The sequence below is a fragment of the Quercus lobata genome, chromosome 6 (genome assembly GCF_001633185.2).
Source record: "Quercus lobata isolate SW786 chromosome 6, ValleyOak3.0 Primary Assembly, whole genome shotgun sequence".
NCBI classification, from domain to species: domain Eukaryota; kingdom Viridiplantae; phylum Streptophyta; class Magnoliopsida; order Fagales; family Fagaceae; genus Quercus; species Quercus lobata.
In genome coordinates this window covers 31,185,427-31,208,885 of record NC_044909.1, presented here as the reverse complement: position 1 = coordinate 31,208,885, position 23,459 = coordinate 31,185,427, and the positions used below count along the sequence as shown (strand labels likewise).

Below are 23,459 nucleotides of genomic sequence, written 5' to 3'. Positions count from 1 at the left end.
GAAAAATGTAAAAACTACTACTGATTTTACCATAGAAAGCTTATAAATATAAAAATGGATTTTAATTCTTCAAGGAAAAAAAGAAAAAGAAAAAAAGAGAGATTTTAATTCTTTGCAATAACAATTTGTTCAAACTTCAAAAATACTTTCTTCATTTGAAACAAAGAATGAATTTCACCGGTGTTGGAAAAGTTTCTCTCCACCCCTTGTAATCTATACCTAACTGCTGGAAAACCAAACAACACAAATATTGGACAGAACACATTCTTGTGCCCCATCTATGGCAAATTAAGTTACTCTAACTTGCGTGCACATACACAACATTAAAGTCTCTCTCGCTCTCTTACACGCACACATGCGTGTGCACACACACAAGTTAAAACCCTCTCTGATCTCTCTCTCTTAAATGGTATAAAAGTTATAAAACTCATAGTTGCCATAGTAAACAAAAAAGAAATAAATTTCCATACAATAAAACTTCACCATCACTACAATTACCACATGCAACATTAATTCAAACTTGTCTATGAGCCTATTTGTCTAGCCTATTCTAATAAGATCTTGTCCCACTGAATTATGATAAATGCTAAGTAAAGGTTCAATTCCCCAATCCACTCTCTATAATGATATTAAATCACTCAAAGGAACCAATCTAATAAGGAGAAAAATATAAAATCAATTAAGCAGGCGGCTATGGAGAGAAAAAGAAAAGAACTGAATCATCGATCTCCATCATCATCACCAACCATGCAATACACACTATATATGTTGTCAAAAAGCTAAACTATTATTGAGATTAACAAGCAAACAAAGAGACTGTCTCTAATTTTCTTTTCTAAGAAAATTATGAAAAACCCTTACATTAACACTAAATCAAATACTAAATTACCTCCTATGTCAAAACCCCATTAAACTAGTTTAAGACCTGATCACCTTCTTCCCATACCTATAGCTTTCATCGGATTCGTTTCCATGTAAATACTATCAAGAGACCGATATCTTTGTTTCTGTGGCCGATACGCCTCTTCTTTTCCGAAAATCTCTTCAATCTTTGCTGAAGTTTTTTCACTCAGGCGTTGATCAACCTCTCCTAATTCTTTCTCCGGCTTTTTCCTCTTTTTGTTATCTTTGTTGTTGTTGTTGTTGTTGTTATCTTCATCGCTTAGCTGCATGAGTTGCTGAACCGCAGTCATATCCCTATCCAATAGCACCTTCTGGGGATTAGTTTTACGTGCGGAAGATGATGATTCTGCCATTGAAACGTGAAGAAATTGGACAACAAAGCTAGGAAGAGTGGATTTGAACAACTCTCTCTCTCTCTCTCTCTTACTTTCTCCCTTTCGGGTTTTCTCTCTCTTTATGAATTTTGGACGGTTTTTGCTTTCAAGGGTTTGGCGTAGAGCGGGTTTTGAGGGTACGTGTTGTTTGAGTTTTGTGTGAGGGATGAGGGATCAAAAAACAAAAGAAACTGCAGCGTAATTGGTTCTATGAAGACGGCTGGAACATATACATATGTAATATTATTTAATTCTTTATGAGCCCTTTAATTTATTACATCTCATTGATTCCTGTGCTCTCAATCCTATATTTATACACAAAAACAAAAAATTATAGTCCGTTGATTAATTCAATATGACATCATTGACTTACTTCTTCTATTTGATTATCAATCCTACGGCTTGAATCTGTCCTTTTTTCCTTTCTTCTTGTTTGTTCTTTGTTTAGTAACCGTTTAGATTTTACTTGGTATCTACGCGTCATTTGACATTTTAAATTAAGTAATACTAAATGCACATTTCCATCTAAACCATTACGTGGATGCATTTCAAATGACAAAAAAAAAAAAACAAAAAAAAAAGATCCATTTCCTATAAGTTTATGGTCCACTATGAATTTCCTTCCTATTCTGACCTTCTAAACGGTTCTAAGTCCTTCAATCGGATATATATAATCTCCTACATTTTGTGTACTGGGATGATTTTTTTTTTTTTTTTTTTTTAATTTTACTTTAAAATTGGATAGTGACAATAATGAAGGAATGTAGATTCTAATTTTGATTTTTCTTGTAAGAGAGAGCAATTAATGTCTTAGAGGACATTGCTTTTTTAATCCAAATTTTAAATTATTTGTTTTTTTTATTAAGAATATTTTTTTTATAGGAAAATAAATAATGAGATCCTTATGTAGTTATGATCACTTCTGCATATGTAATAGTTATGCTTAATTGAACCTACCCAATACTATAAATTTATTACACGTATCAACAATTTGTATAGACAAAAGGCATCCTCAACCGTATTACAAATTTTCTGGTTGTATTAAGAATTTTTTTTTTATGTTGAAATTTGACTTGGACTAAATGAAATTTTCTCTGGACACAAGGTTCTTTTTTTCTCTCCATGTTATTTTAACAATTAAGTACATACCATCCTATCATATATCTGATTCCTAAACAACTTATTTTCGAGGCCTATAAGAGGTTCTTTATACCTATGGACTTTATTCCTCTCCTTAAACTCCTGGCCTCCTCATATTGTAATATGTGAGATCAATTTCAAGTCTCTTATTTAATTAATTATAAAATACTTTATCATTTAAATTAACTGATTCTAACTTATAAAATAATACTGCACAAAATATAATTTTGAAAAATATTTGTGGAGAAATCTCTTATATACGGTAAGACGTGCCTTACATTTCCAAATGACAGGATTATGCAACTCGGACCAAAGTATTAGTCTGCAAAACAGTCTTTCAAAGATGACATTGGCATTCTTTGACCAGTCAAAAACTAATTCGTTCTAATTTTCCTGCTATGGACTGTAAAAAGTAGTAGAATTGACTTAAAAGGTCAACTTGTGAAAATATCAAAGTGCTTCTTAGAAATTAATTCACAATTTCATAGGTTTAGATTAAAGCTGTTGTTGACAAAAGAACCAAAAAAAAAGAAAAAGAAAAATACGAAGATAGATTCCACCTCTCGGAGCTGTTCCTTCCTTTAACAAATACTGCAATTCTGTATCTCTTTTGTGGAGTGGCTCTTACAAACAAAGAGCAACTACCAAGTGTAGCAGTAATTTATCACGAGTAGTAGTAAACAACTTTGAGAAAAGAAAAGGAAATTAAATGATCTATTACTCTCTCGGAAAAACGTGGTGGTGACTGGTGAGATCATTTATAGCAATATGACTTTTCTCCATTTATTGCTACACATGATTTACTACTATAACCCAACTTCAACCAATGTAAAAGACTAGAGCATATTCTGCAGGTTAATTACGAGAAAAACAATGGAAGAATAAAGAATTGAAGTATGCTTAGAAGCATGAATTTGTTGTTTTCTTTAAGATAATATTTGTCTCCACTCAAATGAATTTGTTAAAGAGTTATAGGCAAATCATTTCTAGAATATAGGATATAAATAAACTAGGATCTTACAGATACTACAAATAATAAAACTAATGACTCCTATGAATTTTTCTAAAAAAAGGCAAAATTTGCTTTAAAAAAAAAAAACGAATATGAATGATTATAATCAATAAAAAGATATGAAATGTCATTTGTAAAGAGACATAACCTTTAAATTTTTGTTATGACAGTTACTAACAATTATGAACATAAAACATTCGCTTTGGCTTTTTTTTTTTTTTTTTTTGCCATATACTTGTTCGTTGTTAGCGATTTCGATTGAGTGAACCTTTCAGTAACACTTATAAATTTCCAAATATAAATTTCTCCTCATTTGATTGTAACTTGCTTGGGCAACTTCACTTGAGCAAAACTATATTTTACTCGAGTGAAACCCAAAAAAAAATGTCTTCTTTTATCCAAATTCTTTATTCATTCTTCCATTTCTAAAGTGAGATCTCACATATTACAACCCACATGTGTATGTATATATATTGAGACGATCGTAGGCAATAATCCTTCCATTAGTATATGTACATGGGCAGGGGCGGCTTGATGTATTTGGGGGCCTAAGGCAAAAATTGATCATCTTATTTAGATGCAAAATTACTACTAATTAACATAAACTACATAGATTTTTTTTTTTTTTTGAATTTTTAAGACAAAAAAAAATTTGACAAAATTTTTCATACTTGTTGATGTGGTAGATTGATAATGGTAAGTAAAATAGTGGTATTAGTGGTAGATTTAGATGAAAACTAGTAAAAGTTTGCCAATTAAACTCTTATTATTATTCTTTTTTTTTAGAAGTGCAACATTCACAATATTTTTTACAACAAATCCTAGATTTTAAACTGCTTTTTGTTTTTTATTTGAAAATATCACTATAATTATTTTTTTGCCATCAACAATAGACTGTAATAACTTGCTACTTAGCATTAGTTGTAAAAGTGTTGTGAAAAATATTGTGGACGATGTTGCATTTTTCTCTATTTTTTTATTTGTTTTTCATCTAATAAAAACATTATTTTATTTATTGATTATAAATAATCCTATTGGTTAAAATTTAGGGGCCTCTTTTTTACTTGGGGCCTTAGGCGGTTGCATTTTTTGCTCCATCATAGAGCCGGCCCTGTACATGGGTGAAATCTAGGGGACACAATGGAATTGCAACAAGGACTTTGCAATTCTGATTGAAACTATTATAGAACCTAGCTTTTGATTGAATTAGTCACTTGCTAAAGAAGAAGACCTTTGACCAACCAAAACCATCCAGAATAGGGTGTACATACAATTTTCGTAAAAGAAGAATCACATGATCACGAAATGGTGTAACAAATAATCAACTTGTATTTGATTTGTATATATGTGAGTATAATTCTTTGTATGAAATGAAAGAGTACAATAAATCCCTCTGATTCGATCTCCAAGAAACGTTACGATCCGAAGGGGCTATGAAACTTGATTTTGAATTGTGCTTTGATGTCTCCAAGTTGAATGAATAGTTGAACTTGCTTGATTTGATGCGAGGGCTGTTGGCTTGATCTCGAACTAGATTAAAGGAGAATCCCCACTTTGATTTGAAGAAGTAGGAATAGGCCTTGATGAATAATAGAATTCTTGAGAACTTTGGAGATAACTCTTTATTTTTGCAGAGTGTCAGTAATGTTTTCTCTCTAAGTGTTTTTTTTTTTTTTTTTTTTTTTAAATTTAGAATTTTCTCTCAGCATTTATTGAGAGTTAATTATAGGTTTAATTTGGTCTTCCATTTAATAAGAACTTTCCATATAGGTCTTTTCTTCTGATGTTGCCATATGGCTTTCTTATTTAATGTTGCCACGTGGCTTGATTTCATTTGCCAATCTTCTACCTCATCAGTTGGAGATTAATTTGATCACAAATATTTTTATTTTGAACAATCGAATGGTTATGAGTACATCATAAAATTTTGATGTCTACGTAGGGTAAACATGGAGGATCCAATGGTTAAGTTAGAAACCATTAGAGAAGAAGATAAGTGAAAATGACAAAGCTGCTAGAACTTGCCTTGCATACATTCTTTTGTTGAATGAAGTATTTATAGAGCATGGGAGACATGTTTTGTCCTAAAACTAGAGGTAGTAGACTTGCCCATTGGTTGTCCTCTGAGGTCAGCTGAAGGGATGTGTGTTAGGTCAGCAAAACCAAGTTTACAAGTGGATAAGACATTGCTTAATAGCATTAAATGCAATAATATATTGTTTTGGCACAATAAATGCTGATGTAAGGATGGTTAGTAGGCACATTTTTTAGGGATTACTGTACTAGCTGATCAATACCAAAAGGAAAGGATTTATAGGTAAATAACCAAATTAGGTACAATGTTTGAGCATAATTGTTGGTAGGCCTATGTAGTCGAGTAGAGTAGGTGTTGTTATACTGGCCAACCTAGGTGGTCAACCAGAGTATATTTTGGTCGACTTATGTCGGTGTTGGTCGAGTTACATGGCTGACTAGAGTAGGTGTTAACCGACCTACTTTTATTGGGTTTGCACACCTTCTCTGGGTATGTTAGGTCTGATCCCATATCTTTGAAATCCTATTGAAGTAATGCTCTTAGGTTATAGACTTACATGTAAGGGCACTTTTTGTAGAGTCGGCGTAAATTGAAGTATTTAGAATGAAGTCTATAAAATAATAAATCTCAATGGATGAAGATATCATTCATTTTCCGATTGGAGTTGGCAAAACGGATCAATTGGATTTTTCCCTCTCTGTTACTCTCTCTTCATCGCATTTCACTTCCTCGATGTTGTCGTTCCCTTAGATTGGTCCGCACTGACCAAACTGCACCTTACCAAACACAATAAATCTGTTCACAATCTTGATCAACCGCATCTTGGTAATTGTAAAGGTTTACCTATTTCTCACATTTGCTCGATCTCTATCCGTACCCCTTTTTCATCATTGCAGTTATTTAATGTTCTACTTCTACATGTACCCTCCATCACTAAATCTTTACATTTTGTCTTTCGTTTGAACAAATATAATGGTATCTTCTTTCAATTTATCCCTCACATTTTCCTAGCAAGTATCAGGTCACTAAGAGGGTTTTGCGTCAAAGGGAAAATGACTGTGATATCTACAAGCTTCTCTTTCAGTTTGAATGCTCATCTCACTGAACTAGAGAACTCTACATCCTGAGATCATAGACTTGGCTATCATCATCACCATGCTCTTCACATTTAGGTTTGGTCTAATAGGAACCTTTTCTTATACCCTCAGATGGCCATTGTTATTTCATGGAATCTTTTTGGATGGTTATTCAAAATTTCTTTGGTATTATCCTGTGTCTAAAAAATATGATGATTTTAATGTCTTTCTCCAATTTAAATATTTTCTTAAACAATAAATTTCCAGCACCATTAAAACTAGCATGCAATTCGATAGATATATAGGGGCGGTGAATTTCGTAAGATTCCTCTATTTTTCCATAAATGTAGTCAAGTGGAAACATCGTTACCACATTAAATCATGAATACTCTCCGAAATTTTGCTGTTGCTTGCAAGCAATAAACTTGAACAAATTAAATATCCTAAATTCCTAAAGGGAGAGAGAAATATACCATTCTCTAGTTTAGATTAAACTTGGGACAGAGTACTATTAAAGTATAGACACCGTCATATTCATAGTCTATAAACCTTATATTTCGATCCACCCATGATGGCATTGGATCAATCTCCAAACTAATTAATCCGGAAAATTGATTTCTACAATAATTTTTTTTTTTTTTTTTTTTAACAAAAAGCCTCAACTTTATTAATATGCAAACAATGAAATACAGTCTCCAATTATTCCTACAAAAAGGAAAATTAGTGAAAACCCTCTATACAACAAGTCGTTAATTACTAGATTTCATCACTTTCTCTCCTAAGCTAAAACCCCATTAGGGTTATTGTAAGATCTCGCCTTCTTTTGAAATCTAGCATTCACTGGTTTCGTGGCGGTGTAAATACTAACAAGAGACCGATACCTCCTCTTCTTTGGACGATACACCTCTTCGTCTTCTTTCCCGAAAATCTCTTCGATCAAAGCCGAGGTTATTTCACTTCGACTCTGACTCTGATCATCACCCTCTTCATCATCTGAGTCCCTCTTGTTGCAGTTTTTTTCATCGTTGTTGCTATCTTCGTCGCTAAGTTGCATGAGTTTCTGAGCCGCGGCCATGTCCCACTCAGTTAGACCCTTCTGGGGATTGGTTTCACTTGTAGAAGATAATGATTCAGCCATAGCAAAATGCTGAAGATATCTCACAAATTCCCAACAAAGGACTGGTTCAACTCTCTTTGTGTGTGTTTCTCTATCTATCTATATTTGTTGCTTAATCTCATATGGTTTTGGATGAGTTTTTTCTTTATAAGGGTTTGGCGTAGAACGCGTTTGAGGGTACGTGTTGTTTGAGTTTTGAGAGACAGAGAAAGAAAACAAAAAGAAAGTGCAACGTTGGTTCTATGAAGATGAGTGGAAGATGTAATATTTATATATATATATTGTGCTTTATGGCTTTTTTGATAAACTATTGTGCTTTATTATTAATTTATTCCATTATCATAAATTCCGTAGTCTCATTCTTATTTTATTACATTATTAAAAAGTATTATAATCCGTTGGATCCATTAATTATTACAACATTGGCTTCTTTTTCGGATTTTGACGATGAATCCAACGGTTACAACGTGTTGTCATCGTTGGTAGTGATATCTTGGTTTTCTTAGGAATGATATTTCATATTTGTCAATATGATCTTGTGTCCATCGTGTACATACTTTTCCCCATAAACCAAGGGTCCCACCAGATATTGACCGTGGTCCTCCAATTAGAACCCATCTCCTGTATGTAAATTTACTGAACCTTAAAGGTAGGGCTCCACCAATATAATTATAGGTTGGATTTTAAGCCGTGGATATGTATAAAATTATTTCATATGAGTATGTAGTAGATCTTCTCAGCCAAAAAAAAAAAAAGATTATGTACTAGATCAGTAGTCTATAGGGTACACATGTTTCTTGCTTGCCGTGATTTGGGTTATGAGTTATGACTTAATGACATTGGCCAAGTTTAAGAGGAGAAGAGAAGGGTCAACAAAAATTACAGTTGACCCAGGTCATACAGATAGCTACGTCGTAATATATATATATGTGCCTCTCTTTTTCAACAAGTCCTTAAGAGCAAAGTACAACAACGTTTGATGGAAGACATTTGTGTTATATTGCTTTTTTTTATTTAGTGGGAAGGCTTGGAAAATTGTAGACACGGCTAGCATTGACAGGATTAGGACATCATTAATTAATTAATTAATTAACAAACATTTTATGAATGTACGATGGCACAAAATTATATGATTTTTTTAAAATAATATAAAACTTTTAATTTCACAAATCTCATGGTATACAAGATTAGTTGCACCTAAATATTTAGGTGTTTAAAAAAGAAAAACACCATTAGATGACAAGATTATTGATAAATTCTTACAATCAAATCCTTGTTATGAAAGGATTTTTTTTTTTTTTAAATTTAATTTTTAGTTTAAGGGTATTTTTATCTGTCAGTGTGATCGATTTTGAAGAGTAAGATTTTTTATTGGAATTGAGCAAGAGATCTCTCACGTATAAGCAAATTTCCTCTCCGAATTATTTGTTTGCATCAACTATGATCCCTCGCACTCTAATAAATCTCTTTGATAATTTTGCTAATTAAAAATTGAAGCTTTTTGAACTATCAAAACAAGGTATTTGGATTTTAATTATCCCAATCCAAATAAAAATTAGTTACACTTTCTTCTTCTTACAAAACAAAAATCTTGATACAAACTAGACTCTCTATAGTAATATCTACGCTCCTTCACTTCAATTTGATTGCTTAATTGAAATCTTGTTGAATTAGTCGTGAGTGTGACTAATGGGAAGGGAGATGGATAATATTGTCAAACATCTAGGTTGCAGGTAAAGGAAATGGGAAAACCAACAGAAAACAGTACGAAAAGAATGATATGTTACATTTTGAAAAGCAAATACTAATTCGTATAAATGTGTAAGCAGCACCAGTTTTCCACAGAAGCATCGGCTGCGTGCGTACAGTCCAAGAACCAAAAAAAGGCCAAAACTAAGGCATGATAAGGTTATGACCAGTCAACACATGATTTTTCTTCTTTTCCCGTTTCCCTTTTCCTTCCCATGGACAGTCAAAAGATAAGTGGAATTGACTTCTATTGGTCAATTGGGCCAAAATATGTGCTCGTGCTTCCTAGAAGTTTAACCATGAATTTCACCGTTAACGCAAAATGAATCATGTTGTATAATCACAACAAACAATTAAATGTAATCATATATGTGGGTGCTCGAAGACCGAAGATGAAGTTAAAGGGTCGCAGCATTAGTCCGAGGACTGAGGATGAAGTTGAAAAGTCATAGTATTGACGTGGAAATGCTACAAGCCACGAGCCCAAGGAATGAAGCCGCTCGAGGAGGAGAAGAAATGAATCATGGTGCTCTGTGGTATTCTAAGTGGAACCTGGGATCTAAAGAGAGTGGAAGTCAGTGGGTAGTAGGGAAGTTTCTGGCCTGGTGTAGCTTGTTGCATTCGTATTAAATGGTAGACAACAGCTTTATCAGCCGCATTGATGAGGAAGTGACCTAAATAGTGTAAGCCACAGCTAAGCAGACTCCTTCCACCATCTTCTTCAAATGTGAAAGGTAACAAGTGTCAAAAAAGGAAGGAGGCTAGGTAGAAATGGATGGTGGAGATGTGATGGAGGTAGAGGTATATAAGAAAAGGGGACCGGGAAAAAAGAAAGAAGAAAAAGAAAGAGAAGGAAGAACATTGAGAGAAGAGAGTGAACAGTATTACTTTTTATACAGACTTAATCTTCTCAGGAGAACTTGTGGAAAGTTGGATACTCCTTTATTTCTTAATACAAACCTTATTTTTCCTAGTTGCTGTCTTTGGGCAAACCCCTCTGTTGTTGTTCGTTCCCTCCTCTTACAAATTCTATTGATTTGGGCCAGGGTTGAAAGGCACAACCCACTACTTTAAGTGGGCTTGAGCTACATATTTTTCTGGTCTTTACAATTGGCGTCGTCTGTGGGAACAACAAGTTGTGGAGGATCTGTCCTGAGTACTTATGGCTAACGTTGGCCAGGATAGGGAGGAGTCGGTTGGCTCTCAGAGGGAGAACCAGTTTGTTAACTTGGAACGTGGGAGAGACAGGCAACCCTAAGTGTTGTGGTGGAATCTTATCACACTAAACGTACTGAGCGGAGTCGTTCCAAGTCTAGGAGTCATGTTTCACATGACCAAGAGACACTGAAGCTATAACGGGAAGTTAATCGTATGCATAGGAAGTTGAGGTGCAAGAAGCATGATAGAAGGAGCCCATCTTCCCCATTAAGTGAGGGCTTAGGGGGAAGCCATGATCACTCATACCGGCGTAGGTTTAGAACTCCACCTAACGAGTCCTACTCAGCTTCTTCATAGCAGGACAAGTCGGAGAAAGGCTACAACAAACACGGAAAGGGGCCTTCTCATCACACCATGGGAAATGATGCTATGAGTAAAGCCCTACAACAGATTTTTAAATCCCCTTTTGTGAGGAGGATTAATAAGGCTAGGCTCTCTCATCGGTTTTCCCAGCTAACGTTCAGCATATATAACAGAAGGACTGATCCCGTGGAGCATGTTAGTCACTTTGATTAGAAGATGGCCGTCCATGCCAGCAATGAGGCCCTTATGTGCAAGGTGTTCCTCTCCAGCTTTGGGCCCACCGCCATGCGTTGGTTTGATGCTTTGGAGGAGGGGTCAATTGGGTCCTTTGAAGAGTTGACAAAGGCCTTTGGTGCTAGATTCATAACCTGCAGTAGAGTCCTTAGGCCAGTGGATTCTTTGCTATCTATGGCCATGAGGGAGGGGGAAACCCTCAAGACTTACTCGGACCGGTATTGGGAAACATACAATGAGGTAAACAACGATTTTGAGAATGTGGTAGTGAGGACCTTTAAGGTTGGCCTCCTGACAGAGCATGAGTTAAGGAAGTTATCAACAATGAAGTCTGCTTTGAACATGTGTCAGCTTATGTATCGCATAGACAAGTACAAGAGGTTAGAGGAAGAGCAAATACAGGGTAAAGGTAAAACTAAAATGTTCCTCGAGAAGAGGGATCCTCGGGGAGGAGGGTATCATAATAGTCGGTCCCGAAGTGATTTCCCTAGTCATGCAACATCCACGGGGGTTCAATCGGTCAATTCACTGTTTAAGGAACTAGTGTACCAGATACTAGAGAAGATAAAAAATGATCCATTTTTCAAGTGGCCCAATAAGATGGGCAAGGATCCATCCAGAAGAAACCAAAGCCTCTACTGCCATTATCATTGGGACAGAGGACACACCACGGAGGACTGTAGGACCTTGCGTGATCACCTCAATTAGTTGGTGAAGACAAGAAAACTCAATTATTTCTTGCATTAGCCTGTGGAACAGGTCGGACACTCGGGAAATGGGATGTATAGAGGCAGCGCTCCTCGGCCAGCATTGGACACTATTAATGTGATCTTGGCTAGGTTAGGGAGTGATATCGGGATGAGTTCTAGGGTTATGTCCGTGGTGGGGGGCTTTAACCTGGAGGTCAGAAATCAGATAAGAGCAAGGGTGGTCACCCCTACCCTGAGTTTTTCAGAAGAGGATAAGTAGGGAACCCTCCAACCACACGATGACACCCTAGTGGTCATTGTTAGGATCAGGGGCTATGACGTGAAGAGAGTACTGGATTACCAGGGAAGGGAAGCAGAAATCATATACCCAGATTTATACCAAGGGCTAAACTTGAGGCCCGAGGACCTGGATAGATATGATTCTTTACTAATGGGTTTTGATGGCAAAATGGTAGTCCCCCGAGGAATGATAAGGCTGCCCGTACAGGTTGGTAATGTGGAGGTCCAAGTTAATTTCATAGTAGTAGAAGCATTCTCCCCATACATAGCTATCCTGGCCAGACCCTAGTTTCACGCCGTGGGGGCAGTGTTCTTAACATTACATCTGAAGGTTAAGTACCCTACTCGGGGGAAAGTGGGAGGGTTAGTGTGTGATCAGGCCATGGCCAGGTAGTGCCTGGTATCAGCAATCACACAGCAGTCTTCAAGTCTTGCCGTACTGACTTAGGATCCAATCTCATAGCAACCAAAGGGGCCTGCAGGGGGGCAGCAGACTAAGACATCAGGAGAATCATTTGAGGAGTTGGAAAAGGCGATAATAAGGCTGGACCCGGAGCAGTATTTCTAAGTAGGTCACAGTTGCCGCCCATGGAAAATGTAGAATTGGTGAAGTTCCTAAAGACAAACATTGATGTTTTTGCATGGAATGCTTACGACATTCTAGGGATTGACCCCGGTTTGGCATGTCACTGGTTGAACGTAAATCCTGAGGCTGTGTCGCGTAAGCAACCTCTTTGGCGATCATCCAAAGACCACGCTGAGGCAGTCAGGATAGAGGTGAACAAGTTGAAGTAGGCTGGAGCTATTAAGGAAATCTTCTACCCTGAGTGGCTAGCCAACACAGTAGTGGTTAAAAAGAAAAACGGGAAGTGGCGAGTGTGCATGGATTTTACAGACTTGAACAAAGTCTGCCCAAAGGACCCCTTCCCCATTCCTAGAATTGACCAATTGGTGGACGCCATGATGGGACATCCTCAGATGAGTTTCTTGGATGCCTTTCAAGGTTACCATTAGATACCTCTGTCATTGTCTGACCAGGAGAAGACGGCCTTTCGTGCCCCGAATGGGAACTATCATTATCGTGTGACGCCCTTTGGCCTAAAAAACGCAGGATCCACTTATTAGAGAATGGTGACGCGGATGTTTAAAATGCAGATTGGGAGGAACATGGAGGAATAAATTGATGATATGGTAGTTAAGAGCCAGAGGGTAGAAGAGCATTTGGTCGATTTGGGAGAAACTTTCTCAGTATTGAGAGAACATAAACTACATCTCAATGCATCCAAATGTTCTTTTGGGGTCAACTCGGGCAAATTCCTAGGGTACATGATTACGCATCGCGGAATTGAAGTCAATCCAGAACAGATCAAGTCTATTAACAGTTTGCACCCTCCTCAGAATCCCAAGGAGGTGCAGAGGTTGACTGGGATGACAGTAGCCTTAAACAGGTTCATCTCTCGATTTGCGGACATGTGTCATCCTTTATTCTAGCTGCTTCACAAGTGAAAGGATTTTCAATGGACCAAGGAGTGTGTATCGGCTTTTGAGGACCTCAAACAATACCTGTCCAATCCACCGATACTTTCCCGACCTGATAATAAGGAGGAAGTGTTGTATGCATACCTAGCAGTCACCAAGCATGCTATTAGCTTCATCCTAGTCAAGAATGAGGACAGAATTCAGAGACCCGTCTACTATGTTAGCAAATCCCTGGTCTTCCCTTGGAAAAGGCAGTGCTGGCTATTATGCATGCCACTAGGAAACTTCCTCATTACTTCCAAGCACATACTTTGTGGTGCTTACCCAGCTCCCTTTGCAAGCCCTACTAAGGAAATTCGATTACACTGGCAGGATTGCTAAATGGGGAACCAAGTTAGGAGCCTATGATGTCAAGTACATGCCACAGACTGCCATAAAAGGACAGGTTTTAGCAGACTTTGTAGCAGAGTTTGCCGAGGGTGTCCCCGAGGAGGCAAATGCAGTTATGGGTGTATTGGTCTCTTCGGCCATGGTTGCCCCTTCGTGGAAAGTTTATATGGATGGAACTTCCAACTGAAAAGGGGCAGGAGTAGGGATTGTGTTTATCACTCCCGAGAAGCTGATAATGGAGAAATCATTGCGACTGGGATTCTCAGCCACCAACAATGAGGCTGAGTACGAGGCCTTACTAGCAGGGATAGCTATGGTAAGGCTGTTGGGAGGAGAAATGGTAGAATTGTACTCAAATTCTAGGCTGATCGTGGGCTAAGTCAATGGTGACTTTGAAGCTTGGGATGAAAGGATGTAGGGGTACCTTGCTAAAGTGCAGAATGCTCGAGCTTAGTTTAAGAGTTTTATTTTGAAGCAAATTCCGAGGGAGCAGAACTCTCATGCAGATTCTTTTGCAATGTTGGCCATTTCACTAGAATCAAGTTTTCCTCGGGTTGTTGTTATTGAAGAGATGGACACCTCAAGTCTTACAGGGGCATCTTTGATAAGGGTGTGGGGCCGAGCTGGATGGACCCCATAGTAACCTTTTTGAGGTAGAGATCCTTGCTTGAAGACAAGTGTGAGGTAGAGAAGGTACGCAGAGTTGCCCCTCGCTATTGGCTATCTAAGGAGCATAATTCGTATAATCGCTCTTACTTAGGGCCATATTTATTGTGTGTATACCCAGAAGGCGTGGAGCCCTTATTAGAAGAATTGCATGAGGACATTTGTGGGAGTCATACTGAAGGAAGGTCTCTAGCACATAGGGCCCTCACCTAGGGGTACTGGTAGCCTAGCATGTGAAAATCCTCTCAGGATTATGTAAAAAAGTGTGACCAATGTCAGAGGTATGCCCCAAATATTCACCAGCCAAGGGGAATTCTGAATCCTTTCTCTAGCCCCTAGCCATTCGCTCAGTGGGGCTTGGATATAGTGGGACCCAGATATAGTGGGACCCTTTCCCCGAGCCATAGGGAACCGAAGATGGCTCCTCGTCGACACGGATTACTTTACCAAGTGGGTGGAAGCCGAGCCCCTTGCCAACATCAAGAACGTGGATGCTAAGAGATTCATTTGGAGGAACATTGTCACCAGGTTTGGAGTTCCTCACACACTGATCTCAGATAACGGCCTTCAATTTGACAATAAAGCCTTTCGAAAATATTGTGGGGAGTTAAGGATCAGGAATGGGTACTCTACACCTGCTTATCCTCAAGGGAATGGGTAGGCTGAGGCCACCAATAAAGTTATAGTGGCTAGGGCTAAGAAAAAGGCTGGATAATGCAAAAGGAAAATGGGTGGATGAGCTGCCCTGAATGCTATGGACTTATCGTACTACACCCTGAAGATTAACAGGGGAGACCCCTTTCTCAATGACCTATGGGTCAGAAGCAGTAATACCCCTTGAATCTGGATTCCCAACCTTGAGAATAGACTAATTCAATGTTGAAGAGAACCACCATTTACTCCCAGACAGCCTGGACCTGGTCAAGGAAAGACGAGAGGTAGCAACGGTAAAGATGGCTTACTACCAACCAAAACTTAAACAACGGTATGATAAGGGAGTTAAATCCAAACCCTTGGCCCCGGGAGACCTAATTTTAAGGAAAGTAGTGGGGATGACCAAGAACCTTGCTTGGGCAAGCTAGGTCCCAATTGGGAAGGGTCATATAGAATCACTTCCATTGCTGGTATTGGGGCCTATCACTTGGAAGATTTTGATGAAAATGTAATCCTTCGTCCTTGGAATGTAAAAAATCTACGGTGTTATTATTAATAATAAATTCTATTTCCATTCATATCTTGCTTGGTTTTATCTTTTTATGGATGCGTTTGTAGAGACAATTAGTCTACACAATTTCTCTAAGTGTTAAAAAGAACCTAGGCCTTATCTGGCTCCTCGGGCCACAAGCTTAAGGTAATTAACATTGTGAAATTTCTCTAAGTGTTAAACAGAATCTAGGCATTGTCTGGCTCCTCGGGCCACAAGCCTAGGGTAAATTAACATTGCTAAATTTCTTTAAGTGTTAAACAGAACCTAGGCCTTGTCTGGCTCCTCGAGTCACAAGCCTAGGGTAGATTAACATTGAAAAATTTCTCTAAGTGTTAAACAGAACTTAGGCTTTGTTTGGCTCCTCGGGTCACAAGCTGAGGGTAAATTAACATTGCAAAATTTCTCTAAGTATTAAACAGAACCTAGACCTTGTTTGGCTCCTCGAGTCACAAGCTTAGGATATATTAACATTGCAAAATTTCTCTAAGTGTTAAACAGAACCTAGGCCTTATTTGGCTCCTTGAGCCACAAGCCTAGGGTAAATTAACATTACAAAAAATCTCTAAGTGTTAAACAGAACCTAGGCCTTGCTTGGCTCCTCGGGTCACAAGCCTAGGGTAAATTAACATTGCAAAAATATTCTAAGTATTAAACAGAATCTAGGCCTTGTCTGGCTTCTCAATTCACAAGTCTAGGGTAAATTTACATGGGCCGTTTTGTTTAAAGGGACTGAGCAGTAAAGGTCAAAGGCATTTCCTTGAGTTTCTGAAATAATGCCAGCAAGTTTGTCTGAGTTCGAGTCCAATTTGAAGTAAGTACTGATTAATAATTTGTTTAAATTTCATAAGTTAGCTCACTATTTATGTTGTGATGAAGTTGTAAGTTGCCACGACATGATTATTATAAAGAAAGAAAGGTAACTAGAGCATAAGATGACAGGCGCATAGTGAATAAAAAAATGTACAAGTATTTGAAAAAAAAAAAACAACAACAACAACAATAAGAAGCAAATAAGAGTAAACTTCAAATTTTTTTTGTCATTAAAGATATAAAGACTATGGTACAAAAGGAAGAAGAAGGGGCACTATATGTACAAATGGCCCATTACAAAACTGCCTGAACATCTCCTAGGTGAGGACTAAGCTAGGCTTTTAGCTCCTTCTCCTTGGCTCCCTTCTTCTCCTTTTCTCTGTCCTTCTTCTTCCTCTTCAACGGTACCCCCTCGGCCACTTCCTCCTCGGCCTCCACATCCACCACAACGTCTGGAGGTGGAAGTTCTTTTGCATCTTTTTTCCCTTGGACGAGGTGGGAGAGGGAACGGGGTCTTTCTGCTCTAAGGAAGAAGGGAGAGCAGGGCTGGGGTCCGTAGAGTGGGTGCCAGACGCAGGGCCAGGGGGTAGTACACTTTATTAGGAGCACAAAGCTCTAACTCGGTGTCAACCCTCGCGGTGTTCAGTGCCTGGCCCTAAACCTCCAGGCAAAAGGCACGAGTGACATCACGGAGTTGAGCAGTAAGACTCTCAGCTGTCTTAGTTATGCCCGCATCATAAGCTGCTTGCTCGGCCTAAGCCTTCTTAGCCTCCTTGGCCTTAAGTTGCTTATTCAATTGCTTTAGCTCCACCACTGTGAGAGCCATCTTATTCTCAGCCATCTTTTGGGTCTCCAGGGCATTAGTTGCTTGCCTCTCGTAGCCCTTTAAAGCAAACTCAACGTTCCGCTGAGCCTTCTCCACCTCGAATAGCTGGGCGAGGGTTTCTTTAAGCTTTTTCTTCGCCTCAACTCGGTCTTTTTCTGCAACCTCTTGGAATTTCTTGGCCATCCTTGCCACGTCCAAAGAATGGTCTACCCATTCCTCGGCCATAAAGGCAGTTTGGACAGCCTACAAAAAAAAAAAAAAAAACACAATGTAAGTATCACATAAGTCAGGATCAAACTAACTATACAGATGGGTAGGTTTGATGGTGTACCTTGGCGTGGTCCTGCTTCAGAGCCAGGAAGACCTCTTTTTTTTTTTTAAGGACCTTAGCTCTGCCATGTCCTCAGGTAGGCATAGGGCCTTCTCCAGGCATTCTGCCACCAAGCCTGAGCTACCCTTTTTAGGGTCCCTCAAGTTGGCGTCATCAAGCATTGGATTGCCTGAGCTCAAGGTAAAGATGGGCCTCTAGATAGAGGCCTTCCTAGGTTGGTCTCCACCAACCTCCTTTGAGGTCCCGGTGTGCTCAGGCTTCTTTTTTAGCTGCCCCTTTCCTACTCGGGCTTCCTTGGCCAAGGGTTCAGCAATCTCCCTCTCCTCGGCCCCCTTAGAGCCCTTGCCTCCCTGGCCACGCTTTCTCTTTTTGCTTGTGGCCTCAGCAAGAAATGTGCACCATTGCAGGAGTAGGAAGGCAGGGCGTCACTACCACAGCTGGGCAGCATGGGCTGTTAGCAAGGCGAGAAGGTCTGATGTCTTCTCTTCAAAACCCATCTCCGCCGAGGAACGAGCTGTTGATGTGCTGGGAGCGTCCTCGCAGTAAAAGACTTCGAAGTCTTTCTCTGTGACCTTCTGGTGGATGGGTTCAAGAGTGGGCTCGCTCTCCTCGCTATCAAAAGGAATGAGGGGCTCTTGGGAATAGAGAAGTCTGGCAGCTAAAGGGGCGGGCAACTGGGCGTCCTGAGTCCCTTTTAGAGGAGATTTGATTAGCAGGAACTCAGGGACTGCTACGTTAATTAAAGCCAAGCGAGGGTCCCTGGCTTTAATAACGTTCTTGGGACTTTGGAAGCGCTTGGTGGATGGTGTGTACCCAAGGATGACATGAGCTACCCTGAGCTATCCATCCTTGTGTAGAAATATCTCTGACCTAAGGATCCTATTCAGGTCTTTGAAGTTCACCAAGTGCTTAGCGGGGACGGTATGGTATTCGTCTGCAAAAATAAATAAGAAGAGTTGTTAGTGAATTGAATAAACGAGGATCTATCATGTAAACAAAGGTAAGTAAAAATCCTAAGTATCACTCTAGTCCTCAGGAACCCTACTTGGTTCCCCTTCTTGGGTAGGGCAGTGTATTCCATCATGCCAGCCTCCCGAGACAAGAAGAAAATCCTCGCCCATGCCTTTGCTTAAGTTAGGCAGGCAAGAGATTAGTCTACCTGCGGGGACCCTACACTTCATATAATATTTGGTTTTTTCCCCTTTCTGACAGTTGTATACCCAGTTTACATCGTGCCAGGTAAGATTAGTCCCCATTCTACGATTTATGGCATCCACACACCCAAGGATCCTAAAGATGTTAGGGGAACATTGGGTCGAGGATAACCTATAGTTTATGAGGTAGTCCCGAGTTACCTTTCCTATGGGAAGTTCCATCCCGCCTTCAATGAAGTCGATCATAAGAATGACCACGGACTCGGGAGATCTGTTCAAGACCAACCACTCACCTTCCTCATAGTGTCTAATTTCAACATTATTGGGGATCCTATACTGTGCCCTAAAAGCTGCCTTAGCCTTGGTAGTGTCCACTAACCTAGAATATCTACCCATGGAGTTTTGTGATTTGAAGTGTTAAACTTATTGAAAAGAAGAAACAAGGGAGATCAACACACCTACGGAAGAACGCGAAAAGTGCTCCTCGGGATTTTTGTTCTTCAACTTAGATCGCTAGAATGTTCAAAATGAGCCTCAACTAGCTCTAAGTTCTCCTTTTATAGGAGTGAAAAAGCGAGCGGCAAAATTCCCGCCCATCAATAAGGGGAAATGAGGACAGTATGATCTTGATCAAACCATAGAATGTGGAGAGACAAGCAGCCGCCTGACGCCATAAATGTGAGATCGTGGATTCCGAAGCACCAAGAGCATGCGAAAGACAGATGAAAGGACGTTAATACATGGGAATGCATGTGGCACATGCGTATTTTACTTGAGAGACTAAAACTTTACTTTTGTCTCGTAAACAAATAGCGAAAGTTTTAGGGGGCTATTGTGAGTGCCCAAAGATCGAGGATGAAGTTGAAGGGTCGCAGTATTGGCCCGAGGACTGAGGATGAAGTTGAAAGGTCACAACATTGACGTGGAAATGCTGCAAGCCACGAGCCCAAGGAAGGAAGCCACCTGAGGAGGAGAAGAAATGAATCATGGTGCTCTGTGGTATTCTAAGTGGGAGCTAGGATCTGAAGAGAGTGGAAGTTAGTGGGCAGTAGGGAAGCTTCTGGCCTGGTATAACCTGTTGCATCCACATTAAATGGTAGAGAACAGCTTTATCAATCGCATTGATGAGGAAGTGATCTGAACAGTGTAAACCATAGTTAAACAGACTCCTTCCACCATCTTCTTCAGATGTGAAAGGTAACAAGTGTTAAAAAAGGAAGGAGGTTAGGTAGAAATGGATGGTGGAGATGTGATTGAGGTAGAAGTATATAAGAAAAGGGGGAAGCAGTGGAAAAGGGGATTGGGAAAAAGAAAGAAGAAAAAGAAAGAGAAGAAAGTAAATAGTATTACTTTCTATACATACGTAATCTCCTCGGGAGAACTTATGGAAAGTTAGATACTTCTTTGTTTCTTAATACAAACCTTATTTTTCCTAGTTGTTGTCTTTGGGCAAACCCCTATGTTGTTGTTCGTTTCCTCCACTTACAAATTCTATTGATTTGGGCCAGGGTTGAAAGGCACAACCCACTACTCTAAGGGGGCTTGAGCTACATATTTTTTTGGTCCTTAATTGAAATCTTGTTCAATTAGTCGTAAGTGTGACTAATGGGAAGGGAGATTGATAATATTGTCAAACATCTAGATTGCAGGTAAAGGAAATGGGAAAACCGACAGAAAACAGTACGAAAAGAATGATATGTTACATTTTGAAAAGCAAATACTAATTCGTATAAATGTGTAAGCAGCACCGGTTTTCCATATAAGCATCGGCTGCGTGCGTACAGTCCAAGAACCCAAAAAAGGCCAAAACTAAGGTACAATAAGGTTATGACCAGTCAACACATGATTCTTCTACTTTCCCCTTTTCCCTTTTCCTTCCCATGGACAGTCAAAAGATAAGTGGAATTGACTTCAATTGGTCAACTGGGCCAAAATATGTACTCGTGCTTCCTAGAAGTTTAACTATGAATTTCACCGTTAAAGCTAAATGAATCAAGTTGTATAATCACAGCAAACAATTAAATGTAATCATATATTTTGTTTTAACTACTCTTTTTTTTTTTGTTGTTGCAATTGTTAACCTATTTTACTGTGTCACACAAAAGTGATGATATTCTATTTGCAACTTATCGCTTTATTAAGTTACAAAAAGATTGTGAAAAATTACACCTCTAAACTTGCTCGAACAAAAAGGAAATGCTTCATATAAGAATTGAAAAGAAAAGAATAGAATATCAACTACCAGTCTACCTAGTGGAACAGGAGCCAATTCCAGCTATTTTAAATTTTCAATTGGGCACAGTGGCAGGCACGATGAACCAAATTCTTATATCTTTCCATATGCTTCAGTTCACACATCAATGGCTTTTTACTTACAACTTAGAGAAGGATTACTAGGCAGTCCTCAATTTTTTTTTTTTTTTTTTTTTTTGTGGTTAATTAGTAGAATATGATTATTTTCCCTTTTAACTATTTTTTTTTCCTGGATTTATAGCAGAAGTTCTTTGATAGTGCAACCTTAGTATTATGGTAAAGGGCAAGAGATATGACTTACTATTGACAGTAGGGATGGCAATGGGACGGGACGGGGTCGAAGGATGTGGTCTTCGTCCCCGTCCCGCATGGTTTTGTCTTACTTCATCCCTATCCCGCCCCACATGACGGGGAAAACTTTCTCACTCCATCCCCGCCCCTTGGGGCCCCGCGAAGTCCCGTCCCATCCCGTAAAACTCTACTTTTTGTTAATTTGTCCTAAAACTAGTACAATTTTTTTAATGAAACCTATTTCATTGATAAAAATATACTTGAAATTACAACTAAATTTATCCCATAAAATCAAATCAATTTTTTGAAAAAATTGAATAATATATCCAAGTGTTTAACAAGACAATCATTAAAATAAAAAAAATAAAAATCTCATAGTATAACACATAACAAAATAAAGACAGAGAACCACATTAGGTAGAATAAAATAAGCTAATATTGATATGTTTGTTTAAATAGTAGGGTTTTACGGTATAAAAAATTTACAATTATAACCCTTAGTAACGCGGGGCAGGGCGGGGATGAGAAGGGGTGGGGTGGGATGGGTCTAAAAAGTCTAAACCCATCCTCACCCCGACCCATGGTGCGGGGCTAAAATCTTCCCCCATCCCCACCTCACCACCTTTGTGGGGTGGGGAAAACCTGTGTGGGGCGGGTTAAGTGGGGTGGAGAAAAATTGTCATCCCTAATTAACAGTCAACAAGATAGAAACGACTGCTAAACTAAAATGTTGTCATCAATTTGTGGAAAAGAAAAAAAATTAAGTGCCTGTTTGGCTAATTTATTTTTTGCCAACTTATTTTACTATTCAGCTTATTTTTGCTACTATTCATGGGTCCCACTGTACTATTCTAACTAATATATTTACCTTAATTTACAGTAATTTCAGCAAAAAATTTTCAATTTCAGCAAAATAAGTGGATCCCAAACATATCCTAAGTATGCAAATCTATTATGCAAGTTTGTAATGCCAGATTTTGGAAAAGTTTTATGTAAAAAGCTCGCCTATTATCAATGTTTCAGATAGAAAATAAAAAACTATAAAGTGGTGAAGTTCAGGAACAATATTAAAATTTCAAAAGTTTGGTTGACAAACAAACATTTATCAATTACTTCAAGCAAATTTTATAGGTAAAATTTAGATAAAACACTTTAGATGCAGTTCATTATTTCCACAATTAAATTCAAACTGATAACTATATTGAATTTATGCTATGTTTGGAAGGTTGGAGGGAGAGGAGAGTAGAGAGGAGTAGAGGGGAGGGAGTAGTGGAAAGGAGAATAGAGGAGAATGGTTATTCTCCAACTTATTTGGATGTTTTTAAAATTAAGTAAGGGAGAGGGAAAAAGTTAGTCTTTTCATAATTTGTAATTTTGTTAATATGATAAGAGTTAATTTGGTAATTCATTTGGTCAAACATTTCTATACTCTACTCTCCCTCCAAATCTTTCCAATTTGGGGGAATTGAAAATGAGAGGTAAAAAGTAATTAAAACCCCTCCAAATCCCTCCCATTCCTCCTGTAAAAAACATCCAAAGAAGGTAATTTAACTTACTATTTCTCCTTCTACTCTCCTCTACTCTTCATCCATCCAAACAAGCTATTAATGTTATTGGTAAGAGTGTTCACCAAACCGCACCAGAACTGTCCGCAAAATGGCATAACAACAGTGCACCGCATGGTATAGTGCAGTCTGATAATAAGAAAACCACACAAATCGCACTGCATCGCATCCTCTCTATATATTAATATATTTATTTATTTTTAGTATTAAATAAATTATTAATAGTTTAGTTTTCAAAAAAAAAAAAAGTTTGATAATCCTAGCAAGTGTTGGCTAGGAAAGTCAATCCAAAATAAAGAAAAATTAGTTCAATAGTTTAAAACTTGGCTCAAAACAA

General features: G+C 38.5%; 2 protein-coding genes and 1 pseudogene across 2 annotated transcripts; 1 reads left to right on the top strand and 2 right to left on the bottom strand.

The window, feature by feature from the left end:
* Positions 1 to 820: 820 nt before the first annotated feature.
* Positions 821 to 1,479, bottom strand: LOC115993923 (histone-lysine N-methyltransferase, H3 lysine-79 specific-like). The gene has a single exon (XM_031117914.1). The coding sequence runs from the start codon at positions 1,254 to 1,256 to the stop codon at positions 930 to 932; it is 327 nt and encodes a 108-aa protein (XP_030973774.1). The 5' UTR covers positions 1,257 to 1,479; the 3' UTR covers positions 821 to 929.
* Positions 1,480 to 7,317: 5,838 nt separating this feature from the next.
* LOC115950862 lies at positions 7,318 to 7,842 on the bottom strand. Its single transcript, XM_031068131.1, has one exon. The coding sequence runs from the start codon at positions 7,676 to 7,678 to the stop codon at positions 7,319 to 7,321; it is 360 nt and encodes a 119-aa protein (XP_030923991.1). The 5' UTR covers positions 7,679 to 7,842; the 3' UTR covers position 7,318.
* A 3,151-nt stretch (positions 7,843 to 10,993) lies between these two features.
* On the top strand, positions 10,994 to 12,439 carry LOC115950122 (annotated as a pseudogene).
* Positions 12,440 to 23,459: the final 11,020 nt, after the last annotated feature.